Source organism: Thamnophis elegans, chromosome 6 (genome assembly GCF_009769535.1).
Source record: "Thamnophis elegans isolate rThaEle1 chromosome 6, rThaEle1.pri, whole genome shotgun sequence".
Classification (NCBI taxonomy): Eukaryota; Metazoa; Chordata; class Lepidosauria; order Squamata; family Colubridae; genus Thamnophis; species Thamnophis elegans.
Genome location: NC_045546.1, coordinates 22,262,541 through 22,282,504, shown reverse-complemented (window position 1 = coordinate 22,282,504; position 19,964 = coordinate 22,262,541). Strand labels below are relative to the sequence as shown.

Genomic DNA, 19,964 nt, shown 5'->3' with positions numbered 1-19,964 from the left:
GTGAAGTTGGACCTCAAGGGTCAAATAGGGTTGCTGTTAACGTACCTGCCTCCCAACAGCGTTGCAGTGGCCCTCCACTCGCTCCTCGAGTCGGTAGCCGAGCTAGCAATTGAGTTCCCCAGGCTTATGGTCCTGGGGGATTTCAATTTGCCTTTGCTCGGTGAACGCTCTGATGGGGCGCGGGAGTTCATGGCTTCCATGATAGCCATGGGCTTGACCCAGGTAATTCGGGGGCCAACCCACTCTGCGGGTCACATGCCTGACCTCGTATTCCTTTTGGAGCAGTGGACTTGTGATCTTGGTCTGAGGGGTAATGAGATCATACCCCTGTCGTGGTCAGACTACTGCCTACTGAGGCTTGACTTCCGGAGACCAAACCTCCACTGTAGGGAGGAGGAACCGACCAGGTGGTTCCGCCCCAGGCGACTTATGGACCCCTTGAGGTTCCAGACGGAGCTTGGGGTTATTCCTGATACTCTCGCCCACAGTCCGGTGGAGACTCTGGTTGCTGCCTGGCACTTGGCAGCAGCGGAGTCCCTTGACCGGATTGCGCCACTACGGCCACTCCGAGGTGGTGGATCCCGGAGGCCTCCTTGGTTCACCGAAGAGCTCCGGGAGAGGAAGCGCCGGAGGAGACGCCTAGAGCACCTATGGAGGTCCGATAAGTCTGATTCGAACCGAGCACTCTTAACAACTTGCACCAAGGAGTACATCAGGGCACTTAGGACAACAAAAAGATCGTATATTGCCACCTTGGTTGCGTCCGCTGAGTCTTGTCCAGCCGCCCTGTTTAGGATAACCCATTCCCTCCTAAATAGGAGGGACACGGGGGACCCCTTGCAGGGTAGGGCTGAAGACTATGTCCAGTTCTTAGCGGACAAAGTTGCTCAGTTTCGGTCGGATTTGGACTCCACCTTTGCAGACCCAGCCGAGGCACAGGTGGATACTTTGGTAGACCATCGCTGGGTTGAGTTTCAGGATGTTGCCCCCGGGGACGTGGACAAGGCCATGAGAGCTGTGAGTGCCTCCACTTGTGTACTGGACCCGTGTCCCTCCTAGCTGGTTGCCAACAGCAGTGAGGTGACAGGGGGCTGGATCCAGGCGGTTATTACCGCCTCCCTTCGGGAGGGGCACTTCCCCGCCGCACTTAAAGCGGCGGTGGTGAGACCCCTCCTGAAGAAACCATCTTTGGATCCAGCCGTTCTTAACAATTACCGTCCAGTCTCCAACCTCCCCTTTGTTGGGAAGGTTGTTGAGAAGGTGGTGGCCTCCCAGGTTCAGCGGTCCTTGGAGGAAGCCAGTTATCTTGACCCTTTCCAGTCCGGCTTCAGGCCTGGTTACAGCACAGAAACCGCTTTGGTCGCATTGACCGATGATCTCTGGAGAGCCAGGGATGGAGGCCATGCCTCCATCTTGGTTCTCCTTGACCTCTCGGCGGCTTTCGATACCATCGACCATGGTATCCTTCTGCGACGACTGCGGGAGGTGGGGGTGGGAGGCACTGTTTTGCAGTGGTTCTCCTCCTACCTCTCGGACAGGTCGCAGTCGGTGTTGGTCGGGGGGCAGAGATCGACCCCTAGGCCCCTAACATATGGGGTGCCGCAGGGGTCGGTCTTGTCCCCCCTACTATTTAACATCTACATGAAACTGCTGGGCGAGATCATTCGGAGGCACGGGATAAGATACCACCAATACGCGGACGATACGCAGCTGTATCTGTCCGCCCCGTGCCAACTCAATGAAGCGGTGGACGTGATGAACCGGGGTCTTGAAGCAGTTAGGGACTGGATGAGGGCTAACAAGCTTGTACTCAACCCGGAAAAGACCGAGTGGCTGTTGTGTTTTCCTCCCAATAATTTGGCTAGTGTTCCATCACTCAGGCTGGGGGGCCAAATATTATTCCCCTCAGACAGGGTTCGCAACTTGGGAGTCCTTCTGGACCCACAGCTGACCTTCGATTACCATCTGTCGGCTGTGACCAGGGGGGCATTTGCCCAGGTTCGCCTGGTGCGCCAGTTGCGACCCTACCTGAACCGGGAGGCTCTCACAACAGTCACTCGTGCCCTTGTGACCTCTAGGCTGGAATACTGCAACGTGCTCTACATGGGGCTGCCCTTGAAGAGCATCCGGCGACTTCAGCTAGTCCAGAATGCGGCCGCGCGAGTGATTGTGGGTGCACCTCGGTTCGCCCACATAATACCTATCCTCCGCGAGCTGCGCTGGCTACCTGTTGATCTCCGGGTGCGCTTCAAGGTGCTACTTACCACCTATAAAGCCCTTCATGGTAGTGGATCTGGGTACTTGAGAGACCACCTCCTGCCAATTACCTCCTCGCGACCTATAAGATCTCACAGATTAGGCCTCCTCCGAGTTCCATCTGCCAGTCAGTGCCGACTGGCAACTACGCGGAGGAGAGCCTTTTCAGTAGCAGCTCCGACCCTTTGGAACGATCTCCCCATGGAGATTCGTACCCTCACCACCCTTCAGACCTTCCGCACAGCCCTTAAGATCTGGCTAACCCGTCAGGCCTGGGGTTAAAGATTACAGTCCGTCCCCACCCGAATGATGAATGTTGCTCTATTTTTAATTAAGTATGTTCTATATGTTATTGTATGTATCCCCTCTCACATAAGTTGTAAGCCGCCCTGAGTCCCCTCAGGGAAAAGGGCGGCCTATAAATAAACTTATACAAATACAAATTGCAATTGCATAATCTCAACAATGTTGTGACAGCCAGAATTTGGAGTACCAGTTGAAATTCTCCTTTTTCAGCACAACTGTAATTTTGAACAGCCACTGAATGAGCAATTGGTAAGTAAATTACTGTCTGTATTTGGTCAAGTTGTTTCTGCAGTTATGGGCAAAACAATGGGTAAAATGAAAAGTGAATTGCATCTCACTGAGATCTACAGAACACACAATGTTGGAAACATTAATGTCGTAACATCTCCTATTTAAAGAAATATTTTTTGGGGGAAGGGGGGAGTAAAGGCAAGAGGGCAACGGAAACAGAGACGCCAAGTGCATTTTTTAAATAAAGATTTCTTAAATAAATAAATAAATCTGGAAAGAACCAGCAACCAAGTACAGCTTGTGCAACAGAGTTGTTACATGAGCTCCTGTAGGGCCCTTACAACTGTTTGTGCCACTGCATTTTGTGCCAGCTGAAGCTTCCAAATATTCTTCAAGGGTAGCCCCATGTCGAGCACATTGCAGTAATCCAAGGAAGAGCGCAGGGCTTCATAATCCAGGAAAGGACACAAGTGGTGTACAATAGAGTGCCAAGCCCTGAGCAACTCCACAAAGGAAGAGAAGTGAGCTGGATTTCTCACTCTCTAGCAATATCAATTGATTGACCTTGGGGAAGAGAGCTGAAACTTTTAAAGATTGGGTGGGTGGATGGAAACGCAAGAGCCATGGATGTGCAAAGAACAAGATATTTATTTAGAAGAAAGATGACAGCGATTCAAAATAGGCAAGCTCGCGCCAGGGTATTTATAATAAGAATGTAGCAAGTTAGCACCAATCAGGGGCCGAGTACTGCACAGCAACTGCTGATGCAGTACCTGGGCCAATCAGGACACACTGGCTGGTTAGCAACAGTCTATGCCGCGTCCCAGCCAAGCAGGGCGCAGCATAGACTGTTGCTGGCCCTTTAGGACAGAATAGAATAGTCTGGATATTCAACACCCCTTCCCCCCAGTTCTGCGCATGCAACCCTAGTGGAGCATGCGCAGTAGTCCTCAGCCCAGGCCTCGTCGTAGTAGAAAGTTGGCGAGCTGGTGAGTCTACTTGGTGGGGGGGGTAAGTCCGACAAGAGTCCCGGCGGCCTTGCTCGGCCCAGGTCAGGAATCGTGTGCCTGTGGGGTCGTTGCGGCTCGGGAGGCTCTCGCTGGGTCGTGATGCTAACGGCGGCCGTGTGAGGCTGGTGCGAGCGGAGCCGAGCGCGCAGGCGGCGAGGCTTCGGAGGACAGGCAGCAGGCAGCAAAGGCTTTGGAGCAGGTTTTGGAGCAGAGGCAGGACTTTCTGCGGAGGGAAACTCTCACCTTTCTACGCGGCGCCGAGGCTGCGCGGCCTCAGCTGTCAAGCGGGCCTCCGGGAGCATCATGACTGAGTCCCTGCGGGCAACGTTTTGGCTGGGGAATGAAACCCTGAGAGTCTCGGCAGCACTTTTCGCCTTGAATAGAAGCCGGTTGTGTGATCAGCTGAGAGCAAACAAGGCTGTTCCCAAAAATGCCATTGTCGTCTTGCAAGGTGGAGAACAGACCAACCGCTACTGCACCGATACAGGCATTGTTTTTCGCCAGGAATCCTACTTTCATTGGACTTTTGGGGTAACAGAGTCCGACTGCTATGGAGCCATTGAGGTTGACAATGGAAACACCATCCTCTTCATCCCGAGGCTTCCAGAGAGCTATGCCGTTTGGATGGGAAAGATCCACCCTCCTGAGTACTACAAGAAGAAATATAGTGTTAACGAAGTGCACTATACAGATGAGATTGCCAGTGTTTTGGCTTCGAAAAACCCTTCCGTTCTTCTTACTCTGCGAGGAATTAACACTGACAGTGGAAGCGTGACCAGGGAAGCGTCTTTTGACAAAATCAGCGAGTTTACAGTAAACAATACAATTCTCCATCCTGAAATTGCAGAATGCCGCGTGATTAAGACGGATATGGAGTTGGAAGTCCTCCGGTACACCAATAAAATTTCCAGTGAAGCTCATAAAGAGGTAATGAAGGCTGTAAAACCCGGCATGAAAGAATATGAGTTGGAGAGCCTCTTCCAGCATTACTGCTACAAGCAAGGAGGCATGCGGCACACTTCCTACACCTGCATCTGTGGCAGTGGCGATAACAGCTCAGTTTTGCACTACGGCCATGCTGGAGCTCCAAATGATAAAACTGTTGAAGACGGAGATCTCTGCCTCTTTGACATGGGAGGAGAGTATTACTGCTACGGGTCAGATATCACCTGCACCTTTCCCGCAAACGGAAAATTCACTCCTGACCAGAAGGCCATCTACGAGGCCGTGTACAGGTCCTCCCGGGCGGTGTTCGGCAGCATCAAGCCAGGGGTGGCCTGGCCTGAAATGCACCATCTGGCAGACCGAGTCCACCTGGAAGAACTTAAGAAAATTGGCCTTCTCCGCGGCAGCGTTGAGGACATGGTGAAGGTCCACCTGGGTGCCGTATTTATGCCTCACGGACTGGGACACTTTCTTGGCATCGACGTTCACGACGTGGGCGGCTACCCAGAGGGAGTCGATCGCATTGACCTGCCAGGTCTCCAGAGTTTGAGAACGGCCCGTACCCTTCTGGAAGGCATGGTGCTGACCGTGGAGCCTCGCATCTATTTCATTGATCATGTCTTGGACCAGGCCTTGGCTAACCCAGCACAGGCCTGTTTCATCAACAATGAAGTCCTGGCACGTTTCTGAAATTTTGGTGGGGTACGGATTGAGGACGACATTGTGGTGACAGCCAGTGGGATGGAACTGCTGACTTGTGTCCCTCGTACGGTGGAGGAAATCGAAGCCTTCCTGTCAGAGTCTCGGGGCAGCACCAAATCTTTTGCTTCGGCCTCTAGCTAGGTGCCCCCTCACCTGAGGTTTGCGGTTCCTTGCAACCTGCCCAGCACCTCCAAGAAAAGCCTTGCAAGCCAGGAGGTGAGTGTGAGGCTCAGACTGATAGGCGCTTCCAGGATCGGCAGACGTGCCCGCAGCCTTCGGGGGAGGCAAGACAGAGAGGTCGGTGGCGGCAGTCGCTGGCCCCGCAGAGGCAGACTGGGCCAACCAGGCGCTGTGAAGGCAGGAGAGGATGGGCTGGGGCATGCCGCTTGGCCTTCTCCCGAGGCCTCTTCCTTTCCCCCCTCTCTCCTGGCCGGTTCCCCGGGGCTTCTCGCTCAGAAGGCAGGCAGGCGGTGGCCAGGTGGAGAAGCGGTTGAGGCTGAGAGGTAGAACTTGCTTCGGGGGCTCTGGGTAGGCTGGAAAGGCAGTGGAGGCAGGCAACTCTTCAGGAGGCATGCAGGCTTTGCAGGCAGGCAGGCAGGCAGACCCCATCAGAGGCCGTGCTGTCCGTGGCTCGTCCTTGAGCATCGGCGGCGTCTCCAGACGAGGGTGAGCGCAGACGGCCCCCCTCGGGCGAGCTGGAGGCCGCGCCTGGGTGATGCCAAGTTGGCGTAGACGCTGGCAGGCTCCAACGGTGATGATGGCTGCTGCTGCTGCTGCTGCTGACCTTGGGCGGCAGCTCCTTCTGGAGTTGTGCAAGGTAGACCGGGTAGCCTCCCGGAGTTCAGCCAAAGAAAAGCGTTCGCGTGGCTGCGACTGGCTGTTTTCCCTTGTTCCAGGCGCTGCGGGAATCGCGGATCCCACCTTCGTCGCCAGTTTTAAAGATTGGGTGGGTGGATGGAAACGCAAGAGCCATGGATGTGCAAAGAACAAGATATTTATTTAGAAGAAAGATGACAGCGATTCAAAATAGGCAAGCTCGCGCCAGGGTATTTATAATAAGAATGTAGCAAGTTAGCACCAATCACAGGCTGAGTACTGCACAGCAACTGCTGATGCAGTACCTGGGCCAATCAGGACACACTGGTTGGTTAGCAACAGTCTATGCCGCGTCCCAGCCAATCAGGGCGCAGCATAGACTGTTGCTGGCCCTTTAGGACAGAATAGAATAGTCTGGATATTCAACACCCCTTCCCCCCAGTTCTGCGCATGCAACCCTAGTGGAGCATGCGCAGTAGTCCTCAGCCCAGGCCTCGTTGTAGTAGAAAGTTGGCGAGCTGGTGAGTCTACTTGGTGGTGGGGAGAAGTCCGACAAGAGTCCCGGCGGCCTTGCTCGGCCCAGGTCAGGAATCGTGTGCCTGTGGGGTCGTTGCGGCTCGGGAGGCTCTCGCTGGGTCGTGATGCTAACGGCGGCCGTGTGAGGCTGGTGCGAGCGGAGCCGAGTGCGCAGGCGGCGAGGCTTCGGAGGACAGGCAGCAGGCAGCAAAGGCTTTGGAGCAGGTTTTGGAGCAGAGGCAGGACTTTCTGCGGAGGGAAACTCTCACCTTTCTACGCGGCGCCGAGGCTGCGCGGCCTCAGCTGTCAAGCGGGCCTCCCGGGAGCATCATGGCTGAGTCCCTGCGGGCAACGTTTTGGCTGGGGAATGAAACCCTGAGAGTCTCGGCAGCACTTTTCGCCTTGAATAGAAGCCGGTTGTGTGATCAGCTGAGAGCAAACAAGGCTGTTCCCAAAAATGCCATTGTCGTCTTGCAAGGTGGAGAACAGACCAACCGCTACTGCACCGATACAGGCATTGTTTTTCGCCAGGAATCCTACTTTCATTGGACTTTTGGGGTAACAGAGTCCGACTGCTATGGAGCCATTGAGGTTGACAATGGAAACACCATCCTCTTCATCCCGAGGCTTCCAGAGAGCTATGCCGTTTGGATGGGAAAGATCCACCCTCCTGAGTACTACAAGAAGAAATATAGTGTTAACGAAGTGCACTATACAGATGAGATTGCCAGTGTTTTGGCTTCGAAAAACCCTTCCGTTCTTCTTACTCTGCGAGGAATTAACACTGACAGTGGAAGCGTGACCAAGGAAGCGTCTTTTGACAAAATCAGCGAGTTTACAGTAAACAATACAATTCTCCATCCTGAAATTGCAGAATGCCGCGTGATTAAGACGGATATGGAGTTGGAAGTCCTCCGGTACACCAATAAAATTTCCAGTGAAGCTCATAAAGAGGTAATGAAGGCTGTAAAACCCGGCATGAAAGAATATGAGTTGGAGAGCCTCTTCCAGCATTACTGCTACAAGCAAGGAGGCATGCGGCACACTTCCTACACCTGCATCTGTGGCAGTGGCGATAACAGCTCAGTTTTGCACTACGGCCATGCTGGAGCTCCAAATGATAAAACTGTTGAAGACGGAGATCTCTGCCTCTTTGACATGGGAGGAGAGTATTACTGCTACGGGTCAGATATCACCTGCACCTTTCCCGCAAACGGAAAATTCACTCCTGACCAGAAGGCCATCTACGAGGCCGTGTACAGGTCCTCCCGGGCGGTGTTCGGCAGCATCAAGCCAGGGGTGGCCTGGCCTGAAATGCACCATCTGGCAGACCGAGTCCACCTGGAAGAACTTAAGAAAATTGGCCTTCTCCGCGGCAGCGTTGAGGACATGGTGAAGGTCCACCTGGGTGCCGTATTTATGCCTCACGGACTGGGACACTTTCTTGGCATCGACGTTCACGACGTGGGCGGCTACCCAGAGGGAGTCGATCGCATTGACCTGCCAGGTCTCCAGAGTTTGAGAACGGCCCGTACCCTTCTGGAAGGCATGGTGCTGACCGTGGAGCCTCGCATCTATTTCATTGATCATGTCTTGGACCAGGCCTTGGCTAACCCAGCACAGGCCTGTTTCATCAACAATGAAGTCCTGGCACGTTTCTGAAATTTTGGTGGGGTACGGATTGAGGACGACATTGTGGTGACAGCCAGTGGGATGGAACTGCTGACTTGTGTCCCTCGTACGGTGGAGGAAATCGAAGCCTTCCTGTCAGAGTCTCGGGGCAGCACCAAATCTTTTGCTTCGGCCTCTAGCTAGGTGCCCCCTCACCTGAGGTTTGCAGTTCCTTGCAACCTGCCCAGCACCTCCAAGAAAAGCCTTGCAAGCCAGGAGGTGAGTGTGAGGCTCAGACTGATAGGCGCTTCCAGGATCGGCAGACGTGCCCGCAGCCTTCGGGGGAGGCAAGACAGAGAGGCCGGTGGCGGCAGTCGCTGGCCCCGCAGAGGCAGACTGGGCCAACCAGGCGCTGTGAAGGCAGGAGAGGATGGGCTGGGGCATGCCGCTTGGCCTTCTCCCGAGGCCTCTTCCTTTCCCCCCTCTCTCCTGGCCGGTTCCCCGGGGCTTCTCGCTCAGAAGGCAGGCAGGCGGTGGCCAGGTGGAGAAGCGGTTGAGGCTGAGAGGTAGAACTTGCTTCGGGGGCTCTGGGTAGGCTGGAAAGGCAGTGGAGGCAGGCAACTCTTCAGGAGGCATGCAGGCTTTGCAGGCAGGCAGGCAGGCAGGCAGACCCCATCGGAGGCCGTGCTGTCCGTGGCTCGTCCTTGAGCATCGGCAGCGGCTCCAGACGAGGGTGAGCGCAGACGGCCCCCCTCGGGCGAGCTGGAGGCCGCGCCTGGGTGATGCCAAGTTGGCGTAGACGCTGGCAGGGTCCAACGGTGATGATGGCTGCTGCTGCTGCTGCTGCTGGCCTTGGGCGGCAGCTACTTCTGGAGTTGTGCGAGGTAGACCGGGTAGCCTCCCGGAGTTCAGCCAAAGAAAAGCATTCGCGTGGCTGCGACTGGCTGTTTTCTCTTGTTCCAGGCCCTGCGGGAATCGCGGATCCCACCTTCGTCACCAGTTTTAAAGATTGGGTGGGTGGATGGAAACGCAAGAGCCATGGATGTGCAAAGAACAAGATATTTATTTAGAAGAAAGATGACAGCGATTCAAAATAGGCAAGCTCGCGCCAGGATATTTATAATAAGAATGTAGCAAGTTAGCACCAATCAGGGGCCGAGTACTGCACAGCAACTGCTGATGCAGTACCTGGGCCAATCAGGACACACTGGCTGGTTAGCAACAGTCTATGCCGCGTCCCAGCCAAGCAGGGCGCAGCATAGACTGTTGCTGGCCCTTTAGGACAGAATAGAATAGTCTGGATATTCAACACAAACCTACACAATACCGTGCCATTGAGATGGCCTCCAACAGCAGAGGCAGGGAGGTCATTATGCAGCAGGAAGATAGGTACAGGAGCAACAATCTCATGGTCCCATCCCACGATCCCTTTCAAGACAGGGTCTTATATCTAGAAACTTGTGGAGCAGGTCCCCTAAAGGCCAAAAGAGATTCTCAGAGGATTATTTCTACTCCACTTCATCTACCCTGGGGTCTTGACAGAGTCAAAAGCCTAAATCCAGCTGGACATATCTCCAAGATGGAAACTTCCCTTTCGGGAGTCAGCCAGGTTTTGATGACGAATACCAATCAGCCTGCTCTTCTCCAACGAGGCCATAAATAAAGGATGCCTCATTATTAACTGACCTGGCATATTATACTGGCCATATATACCATGTCTTAATTTCTCTAGGCAAATAAGTAATGATAGGAGCAAGAGAATTAACAACACTAAAAAAACAGACCAAGATAAACCAATCGTTCTTTTGATGTTCAGTCCCTTAACTCTGGATTGTTACATGTTCAATCCTGAGATTTAATAACTGAAAATTGGTGGTAGTTTACCTACTACAAAAGAGGTTTAGCAGCAGATGTCCCTTTGTTCTGCCCGTTATAATAAAACTACAGGTAAAGTGGCACCCAATGAGGAAAGGGCATTTTCTGGACACTGCTAAGTCCTACTCCCTCAAAAAATGATAACACCGTTTCATAGAATCAAAAATTTGGAAGCAACAATAAAATTGTGAATTCTAGTCCTGCCATAGACATAGAAGGTAAATCCCATTCTGTTTTCAACCCTGAATAATTTCAAAGTAATTGAAAAGTATAAAGTAAATTAAGGTAGACATGAAACGTAAATAGAAACTGCCATTTTTAAAATGCTGACTCCAGTTCACTTTTAGAGGCTGGCCAAAGGCATTATGAGTCTACCTTATATGTAATATAAGCAGCCCTTTAAATAACATGTGAGAAGTAAGAAAATTATATTAATCAATTTGGAACATACATTTCAATAATTAGGGATGTATTTGGATGAAGAAACCAATCATAAACGAGGCCATTAACACATAGTAAGGGGGCAAGAGGAGCCTGGGTAGTTAATCGATTGTATCTTTGGAGCCCAACTATTCATAAATATATCTATAAATTCAATTACATTATTCACTGAACCATAAGGTCAATATGCTCAGCATAAACTGGATGAATTTAAAAAATAGATTATGAAAGCTGAATCAAATTAGCAAGGAGGGAAGGCATTTGGCATTCCACAGTATTGTGCAAAATCATTCAGATTCATTCTGTATCGCCCTTCCAGTTGGTTTTGCATGGCTGTTTTTATGCTGATGTCAACCTACTTCTCCATATATGCTATTTGAATAGATCCAAATCCAGAATATTTGGAAACATAATTATGGTGAACAGAAACTCATTCAAAAGATTCTGGCAGTAATTCTGGAGGTTTTTGTTTTTTTTTAAATAAAGAAATAATTAGCTGCTAGCAGTTTTTGCATGTTAATGAAGGTGAGTCAAAATGGAAGAATCAACGACAATTCATTGCTTAAAGATATTACTTTGCCATAGTAAAGGAATTGCTTATAATATTCAAATAGTAAAAATAATTATACATATTTATTGTAAAGAAAAACTGCTTTGCTGCAATTAATGCAGCAAAAACTGAAAGTAAAAGTTCATTTTTTCATCTGCAGAAACACTATGATCTGAAGCAGTGTTTCTTCACCTTGGCAACTTTAAGATGTCAGGACTTTAATTCCCAGAATACCCCAACTAGCATACCATCTGGGGAATTCTGGGCACTGAAGTCCAGACCGTTACCTGACAAATGCGTGCCCGACAACAGCACGCCGACAAAACTGCGGTGATAAAACCGCGATGTCGACAGCGCGCCCACAAAGGGGCGCCGACAAAAGAGCACCGACAGAAGCGTGATTAGGGTTAAGGTAAGGGTTAGGGTTAGGTTTAGGGTTCTTACGTTGTTTCCGCGGTGTTTATTGATGGCGCGCTTCTGCTGGCGCTCTTTTGTTGGCGCACCTATGTGGGCGCGATTTTGACATCGCGGTTTTCTCGGCACGCTTTTGTCGTGCACGTATTTGTCGGTGAACCAGTCCAGACATCTTGAATTCACAAAGTTGAGAAACACTGATCTAAAGCAATTAAATTAGATCAATCTGAACATCCCCAAGGAAGCCTACTTGTTCTATTATATACCAGTACCGCCAGGGTAGGCTATAAATGATTTTCTAGGTCAGTTCACTGGAATACATTGGTGCCGCACACCCATTTTCAGTCTGACCAGTCATTGTCATCACATTCGGACTCATCATCTGAATCGCTGAATTCCACTGCAATCCGGCGAGAAAGAATTGTGGCCACATCATTTCCAACTGGCTCACGCTTGGCCTCCTGTTCACGCTGCTCCTGTACTTTTTTCAGCTGGATTCCTGAGACAAGCAAAGAAAAGTGACTTTTTGAGCTCATTTTTCCCTTAAAAAGCTTAAAAATACACAGGATTGAATCATTCATGGAAATGTACCAGAATTATCATAATTAGTACATCATAGTCTTTCCAAGCATGAAAATATTTTTTTAAAAATTGCAGTCAAATGTCCCTATTGATGACTTGCTTATTTAAACCCAATGACTTATTTCATATGATAAAAGCTTCAACAAGGGCAATGTCTATATTTTTAGAGTGTATTTTTCCAATAAGGATTTGTGGTATAAACAGCTCATCATTCAATGGAATATTATTCTTTGTGGATTATCTATTCCCGTGATGGCGAAAAGGTGGTACGCGGAACCATTTGTCAGGGCACGCGAGGCGATGCCATGTCAGCTGGCCAGTGCGCATGCGCCATATTTTGAGGCAGTTTTTGCCCTCCAGAGGCTTCCCTTAAGTGTTCAAAGTGCAAAAAACCAGTCCTATGGGCAAACCGGAAGTTCAGGAATGGACTTCCGGTTTCCTCATAGAGCCGATCTTCGACCTCCAGAGCCTTCATGAGGCTTCCCTGAAGGCTCTGGAAGGCAAAAAATAGTCCTACAAACAAACCCGAAGTCACCATTCCCGAACTTCCGGGTTCTCGGAAGGTCCATTTTTTGCCCTCCGGAGGTTTCAGGGAAGCTCTTGAGGCCTCCGGAGGGGGGGGGGAGGGCTACTTTCGCCGTCCCCAGGCTCCTAAAAAGCCTCTGGAGCCTGGGGAAGGCGAAAAAACTGCGTCAAAAGCGGGGGAGGGAGGGTTTCGCTGATTGTGCACATGCGCCCGCACTGCGGGGGGGGGCACAGATAGCATTATTGGTGTGGTACACCAGTGCACGACCCACCCTGTGCTCCCCTCGCTTTTGGCACGGCAGCCAAAAATGATTTGCCATCACTGATCTATTCAATTTAGGACTTAAATACTTCCTAATATCTATTTACATAAAAATCTATATTGTTCATATGCTTTTTGATACTTTCAGATGTATTTAAATACATAATTACACACTCAGGTCTATCCAAGAAAGGTTATAGTGTCCATGCATGTACACACACCCAACAACTTCCTTCACTTATACCCAGCATATATTTTGTGCCTCCCCGCCTCCCCTGGGCTCTCCTAAATCTCAGGGACCTTACTTATGAATAGGCTGCAGGGGCCACTTTTTCTCCTCACTGGGAGAGAAAAGAAAGCACCCTATCTTCCTTGTTTTTTTGCTAAGAATCAAATTAACATCACTGCCTTTTTGCAAGATGGCAGCAAAACAGACAAACTGTCTCGCTGGTGGGTGTAACAAGAGAGTTGCTGCTAGGAAAGAGCTGCAGGGGAGGAAGAAGCAAGTTTCCCTTCTGCTTCAAATGAGCCTCCTAAGCTATTCCTACATAATAGGTTGACCTAAACATTCATCATTTACCAGTCAGGCTGTCCAAATGGTACAGTCCACGTGGGACAAATTTAATAAATCTGGAAGATACCATGTTGAGAAAGATTGGGCAAGCATTTAAAAGCAGTTCAAGAGCAACCACAGCGTACCTCTGTGGCTGACGGTTGTTCATCAAAAGAAAACAATAAATGCAACCAAAAACAAGAAAGCTGAAAAACAGCTTTCAGCCTAGCGAACACATGTGGAACAGAGATCTTACATCAGTGATGGTTAACCTTTTTGGTGCTGAGTACCCAAAGCATGTGTGTGTGTCAATGTGTGCCCAAACCCCCAAAATGCAATGCATGCCCCCCTCCCATTTTTGGCTTCCTTGTTAGTGCAGGCCTTCCAGGCCCAAAATGGGGCGCGGTGTGGCCTCATGCTGTGCCCCCACACCCTGTTCTGGCTTCTAGATTGGTGCAAGAGGCCTTCCGGGCCCAAAATGGGGCACGGGGTGGCCTCGTGCTGTGCCCGTGCCCCATTTTGGCTTCCTGGTTGGTGCAGAAGGCCTTCCAGACCCAAAATGGGGCACGGGGGATAAGCGCATGGGCGCAATCCCCAAAATGCAAAGTGAGTGCCCCCTGCGCATGCACCCCACCCTCCATACATACACGTGTGTGTCCCCCACATGCCCCCCATTCCCCCCTCGCACGTGCAGCAGAGACCCTAAGACAAGCTGGCTGGCGGGAGGTGCACACACAGTGAAGCTGGGCTGGGGCAATGGCTGGCGTGCCGGCAGAGAGGGCTCTGCATGCCACCTGGACCATCATGGTCTTACATCATGCAAGCACTGAATGCCCAAAGCCTGTGATACTTAAAATCACAGCTCAGGTTTTGGAAGTCTTACCCATCCGAATAGCAGCAAGAAGATCACTTCGAGCCCCACTGATGGGTGACTGGATAGACTCCTGCATTTTAACCTCAGCTACTGCAGGAGTGTGCAATGGAGACGATGAGAGAGAAGATCCTGCAGGAGGGCCTGGAGGAAGAGGAGGTGGGCCAGGAGGAGCAGGAGCTGTAACAATATGCCCGGAAGGAGGAAGATGAAGAGTGCCAGAATACAATGTACCAGCCATTAGTCCAGAATGGGTAGGTAGCACAGGCATTTGTAGAGGACTAACAAAAGCAGTCTGTGCAGAAGGAATCATAAGCGGTGATGCAGGGGCTGAGCCTCCTGAAGAATTGTAATAATCCATCATCTGAGCTGCGATCATCCTATGCGTAAAACAGGACAAAATACTTGTTAGTTGAAATATCAATTAAGTACGCAATGTAACAATCAATTAATTCATGTTCCAAAGCAGGGTGGGAGCATGCGCACACACACCCCACTTTTGCATTCCATTTGTGTGAGTAGCAGGCACATCTGCCCACCGCTTGCACAAATGGAGTTACACATGCACGGCACATGCACTTGGCCACTGCTCGAGCAGAACCACCTGTCTCTCCCTCCCCTCCACTGGTCCGCAAAGCCAGAAAGGTTGGGGAACCCTGGTCTAACATGAGCTATTTACCCATAATCTGCTGGTATCAATGTAACAGTGCCCAGAGCACCATCTAAGATTTGGGGTGGGGCTGGAGGTGGTTCTTGAGGCCTATTCAAAGTAGCATGTTGCGCTGTAGTAGAAGATAACCTATATTCATGTTCAAGGCCCTGTTTTGCAAGCATAAACTGAGATCCATCTCCTGTTCCACATGAAGGCACATAGCAAAGTTGATGATGAAGTGAATGATTTGGAGTAGCAGGATATGAATAACTGGTAATATCCGAAGCGTGGGATCTGAAATTAGAAACAAGAATAAGGGGAGCCATGAACAAAATATAGTTAAACTCACTCAATTTAAAAGATTATCTATTTAACATTTCACAGTTTGTTAGTAGGTGAGATTAGTACAACATTAAATATTACTGCAACATTAAATGTAAGCCACATACACAAAAACAACTTTACTCTAATTTTCAAATTATAGGATATACATTCCAACAAGGAAGACGGACAAGCCACATTACGAAGAAAAAAAATGAAAAAATGAAAGTAAAACTATCAAGGCAGATTATTGCATTTTATCAAAATCAACCCCAATCCAAAATGTTAATTTTTTCCTGGGAATTATAGCAATAGCAGTAGACTTATATACCGCTTATATACCGGAATTGTTTTTGCATAAAAGTAACTTTATCTAATGAGGGGAGAGAGAACTGTTAGCTGGTCACAAAGCTTGGAAAACAGCAAACCTTTTAGTACTTAGTAGTTAAGACCAAGCAGCAATTGTCCTTGCATCCCTATGCTGCAGAGAAGTTAAATTAGAGAAGTTAAATTAGTAAAACAAATTATGCCATATTGTCCTATGGTTAAAAAAAAAGTGAAGCAGATGCTCATCATCTTATTCAGATGGAAAGCCAGGGAGTTAACAAAGCGCTTTCAATAAAACAAAAAGACAAACCCTTTGGGCATCTGGGACTCTTTTGTGCCTCCTGCCTGCTCTTGTTTCTGTATGTCACTTATGAACTCAATGCCCATTTTCTTTCTCTCCCACTCTTCTTTCCTGGTCCTTACTTTTCTCACATTAACTTGATGGTGCCGGCTTGAATTCAGCTTGTGCCTCTCTCTCTGAATCATAATGGGCACAATATAAATCATAACAAAAAGGGATTACATACAGGATGGAAACATGAGAATTTCATATGCCAAGAGTTACATTAGATGGGCATATGTTATATAGAACGATGTAACATTTGTTTTCCATGCAAGATAAATAAAAGAAAAACCTGTTTTGAACCTAGGTGTATTTCTTTTAATGGAACTCTTGCTTACAGCCATCTGTTTACAACAAAGCAAGGCAATTTTTTATTTTGCCAAGCAACAAATACATACAGTCAGAACAAAGGCATTGGCCAAAAAGGCTTGAAAAGATGTGATAACAGAATCAGTAGGATTATAAAAGAAAGGTAGAAAAAGATGACTCTTTCAGATGGAGAGATCAGAACTTGTTATCAGAATATCACACAAAATATTAGACTGAAAAATCTCTTCTTAATGCAGACAAAACAACCTATTGGCTAGAAATTCTGGAAATATTTAAAAAAGAACATTTGTTTTAAAACTTGATCATGCAATAGTTAGTTACAAAAACCTCTGCTTTTATATGCCCAAGCTTTAAAATGAATACAACATGACATAAGCAAGCCACAACAGATGTTAATGGAACAGTGAAATTTGTGGGCTGCTGCACTATTTGTTATATTTGTTGTTTTCTTCAAACCAAGTAGAAGAAAAAAAATGAAATAATGCCTGGCCAATCTAATTTAAACACTGTACTCAGGGGTGGGCTGTTGTGGGATTGCATGGGTTCAGGCGATCCTCTAACTAAGGAGCTGCCCAGTTTGGTGAACCCGCAAATCCCACCCCTGGCAGCCCCACCCCTACCCCTCCCATCCCAGGAGTCTCCACGCAGCCCATTTGGGATGCCAGGTAAGTACAAATCCCACACAGAGGCTCAGGGAGGAGAAAACAGGCCTCCTGGAAATTCTGGAAGGTCGGAAACAGGCCTGGGGGAGGCCATTTTCACCCTCCCGGAGCTTGAAGAAAGCCTCCGGACTCTGGGGAAAGGCAAAAATGCCCCCCCCCCCCGGTGGTGCAGAAGGCTGACTAGGCCACACCCACTATAGCCACGCCCACCCAGCAACTGGGCAGAGAACCCCTTGCTAAAAAATGTTGAAACTCACCTCTGATTCTATTTGAGCATAGAGTCCTCTGGCTTAGCTCAAAGGCAACAGATACAGAGATTTGATATATCGTGAATGTTTTTAACGCTTCAGCTTTAAGCACACAGTGCTTGAGACATTTCCTGTCCCAGATTTCTATGGTTGTTTTTTTTTGCTACAATCGGCTGTTGCAAAAAAATAAATATTTTAAAAATAAGTCTTCATGGTTAATTTAATTTAGAAAAACGCAGACACCAAATTGCCAAAACAATCCAAACGGAAAAAGAAAGATATACCTTTCTTATATTGGTAGTCTGCAACTTATGACTACAATTGAGCCCAGAATTTATGTTACCACATGAAAAAAATTGTTAAATGAATTTTGTCTCATTTTATGACTTTACTTGCCCCATTTGTTAAGTGAATCACAGCAGTTGTTAAATTAGTAACACGATTAAGTGAATCTGGCTTCACCATTGACTTTGTTTGCCGGAAGGACACAAAAGATCGTCGCCTAACCCCGGGACACTGCAACTGTCATAACTGTGAGTCAGTTGTCAAGCATCCAAATGTAAATCACTTGACCATAGGGATGCTACAACTGTCATAAGTGTGAAAAATGGTCATCAATCACTTTTTTCAGTGCCGTTGTAAGTTTGAACAATCACGAAATGAACTTGTCTATCTGTGCAAGTGGAAGTTATAAATCTGCAACAGATGAAGGATACTAAGCACCACTGAATATATAAATCTTATTATCAACAGACCTAGTTTCGGGGGACAGAGACCCTTCAGAAGATGCTCCAGGGTAAATATTCTGAGACAACCTGTTGTCTGGTCTAAGTTCTTTGTCATAGGCCATCATATTCCACTCTTGGCGCCTGTTCCTTGCTTTTCTAACTTTTTTCACCTCGCGAGTTGTGCCATCTACACGTTTTTGATCCTGATATAATATAAAAAGCGATGAAGCATGCAAAAGAGAGAAACAAGGAAAGAGCAAGTTTAATGCTGTTAAGAATATGAGAATATGATGTGCAGGTGAGCCAAGCATAATCAAAGCATATATTAGATTCCATTGGTTAAATTTATATAAACAAACTATCAGCTATGTTTCAACATTTATAGGATATGGACATCTGATGGTCCCATATTCATTTTTTTCCCTCCAATAGAATGATTTTCATGCCATAGTTTGCAAAACTTCCTCTATATGATCTAGTCAAAGCAATCTAACTATCAAATCAATAGTTTTTCAATACATCACATTAAGTAACTTGAAAATATTTTCTCATTACATGATGTGAGTCAGTACAAATGTACCTACAAATAGCCCTTTGTTGGGTTGTGTTCCAGCTGCAAATTAAGCTTATTCAACTTTTAATTTTGTTCTTCAAATGAAGCATGTATTTATTCTGAAGCAAGCTGATTTCCACTTTTCTTAAGACTGAGCCAGGCAGTTTGGTTTTGTTTCTCTCAAAACATTTCTCATGTTAACTGATTAGATATTTGTTCAGTAGTTTAAGGATTTGGGTGGTGTAAGCCAAATCAAATGAGTTTTTGAAGTTTGGATGCATGTAGCTTTCAAGTACAGGCTGTCCATGTTTGGAGACCATGTTTAGAACTGGAAACTTAATTGTTAAGTAAAGCAGTCACTAAGTACTACCAAGACTGTGCTTTACAATCTTATTCGGATAGTGAGGAGGTTAGGAAGGAACATGGGTGTAGTCCTGGAGCCTGGGGAAGGCTCTGACAAGTGCTCTGCGTCAGAGGCAGAGATGGGTCCAGGGCTGTCTGGAAGTTATCAGCTGCCTTCGGAGTCAGACATCAATGAGGCAGATGAACAGCTGGAACCTGTTTCCAGTATGTGCATGCACAGAGTTGCCAGATGAAGGGAACAGCTAAGGAACAAGGGTTGACTTGGGAGTAAGGCCACAGGTGGATGGTGAATGGCCCTTCCCATAGGGAATAAAAGAGGAGCAAAAGGGGGAGGGATATTTGCAGGAGACAATTAGTTCATTCCTGCATTCTTGCGAAGTATTGTGGCATCTGAAATATATCAGCCTGGCCACTCTCCAAGCCTGTTAAAGGTTGGTAATTGTGAACTTTCTTGAAAGACTATGGGCTGGGACTTTGCTGGAGAGGAATTCACTGTAAATTAAATAAAGTGGTTAATCGGTATAAGGACTCGGCTTCGTGCTGCTGGGGAAGCCTAGGTCAGAACAGAAGGTCATAACTTATAAAGTTACGGTAACTGTGAATGGTCACTAAATGAGATCTACCTTTTCAGATTTACAGGGTACTGATTCTTTTCAATAAGTGCTTACTCCCTGCTTATTACTGTCATAGTAGGTAGACAGCCATTGAATCAGGTAAATTCATGACGTGCTGAGGACATCTGGATCACCATGAGAAAACAATTGACCCCAAGAGAAATTCATTACTTCTTAATAAAATGGGTCCTTGACTTACAATCCGAATTGGGACTGGATTTTTCATCCTAAATTGTTTCGGTTATAAGTTGAGGGCCCTACATAACCAGACTCCATTTCACGACATTTTCTGTGGCAGATTTTCAGTGAATCACCACAGTTGTTTTGCAAAATTCACAATTTTAAATGCAAAACCAT

General features: G+C 48.0%; 1 protein-coding gene and 2 pseudogenes across 2 annotated transcripts in view; 2 read left to right on the top strand and 1 right to left on the bottom strand.

Annotated features, from left to right (window-relative positions):
* Positions 1-2,664: 2,664 nt before the first annotated feature.
* Positions 2,665-6,595, top strand: LOC116510597 (annotated as a pseudogene).
* A 69-nt stretch (positions 6,596-6,664) lies between these two features.
* On the top strand, positions 6,665-11,386 carry LOC116510179 (annotated as a pseudogene).
* Positions 11,387-11,806: 420 nt separating this feature from the next.
* The window catches only part of WASF3 (WASP family member 3), a 36,303-nt gene continuing 28,145 nt past the window's right edge, over positions 11,807-19,964 (bottom strand). The window contains exons 6-9 of one of the 2 annotated variants that reach the window (XM_032219647.1): positions 18,105-18,280; positions 15,146-15,412; positions 14,479-14,846; positions 11,807-12,172 (exon numbers count right to left, since the gene is read on the bottom strand). In XM_032219647.1, the coding sequence (XP_032075538.1) occupies positions 12,015-12,172; positions 14,479-14,846; positions 15,146-15,412; positions 18,105-18,280 (969 nt within the window). In that variant the 3' untranslated portion in view covers positions 11,807-12,014. Of the gene's footprint in view, positions 12,173-14,478; positions 14,847-15,145; positions 15,413-16,076; positions 16,244-18,104; positions 18,281-19,964 lie in introns of both variants that reach the window. The other variant, XM_032219648.1, reaches the window with a different exon arrangement.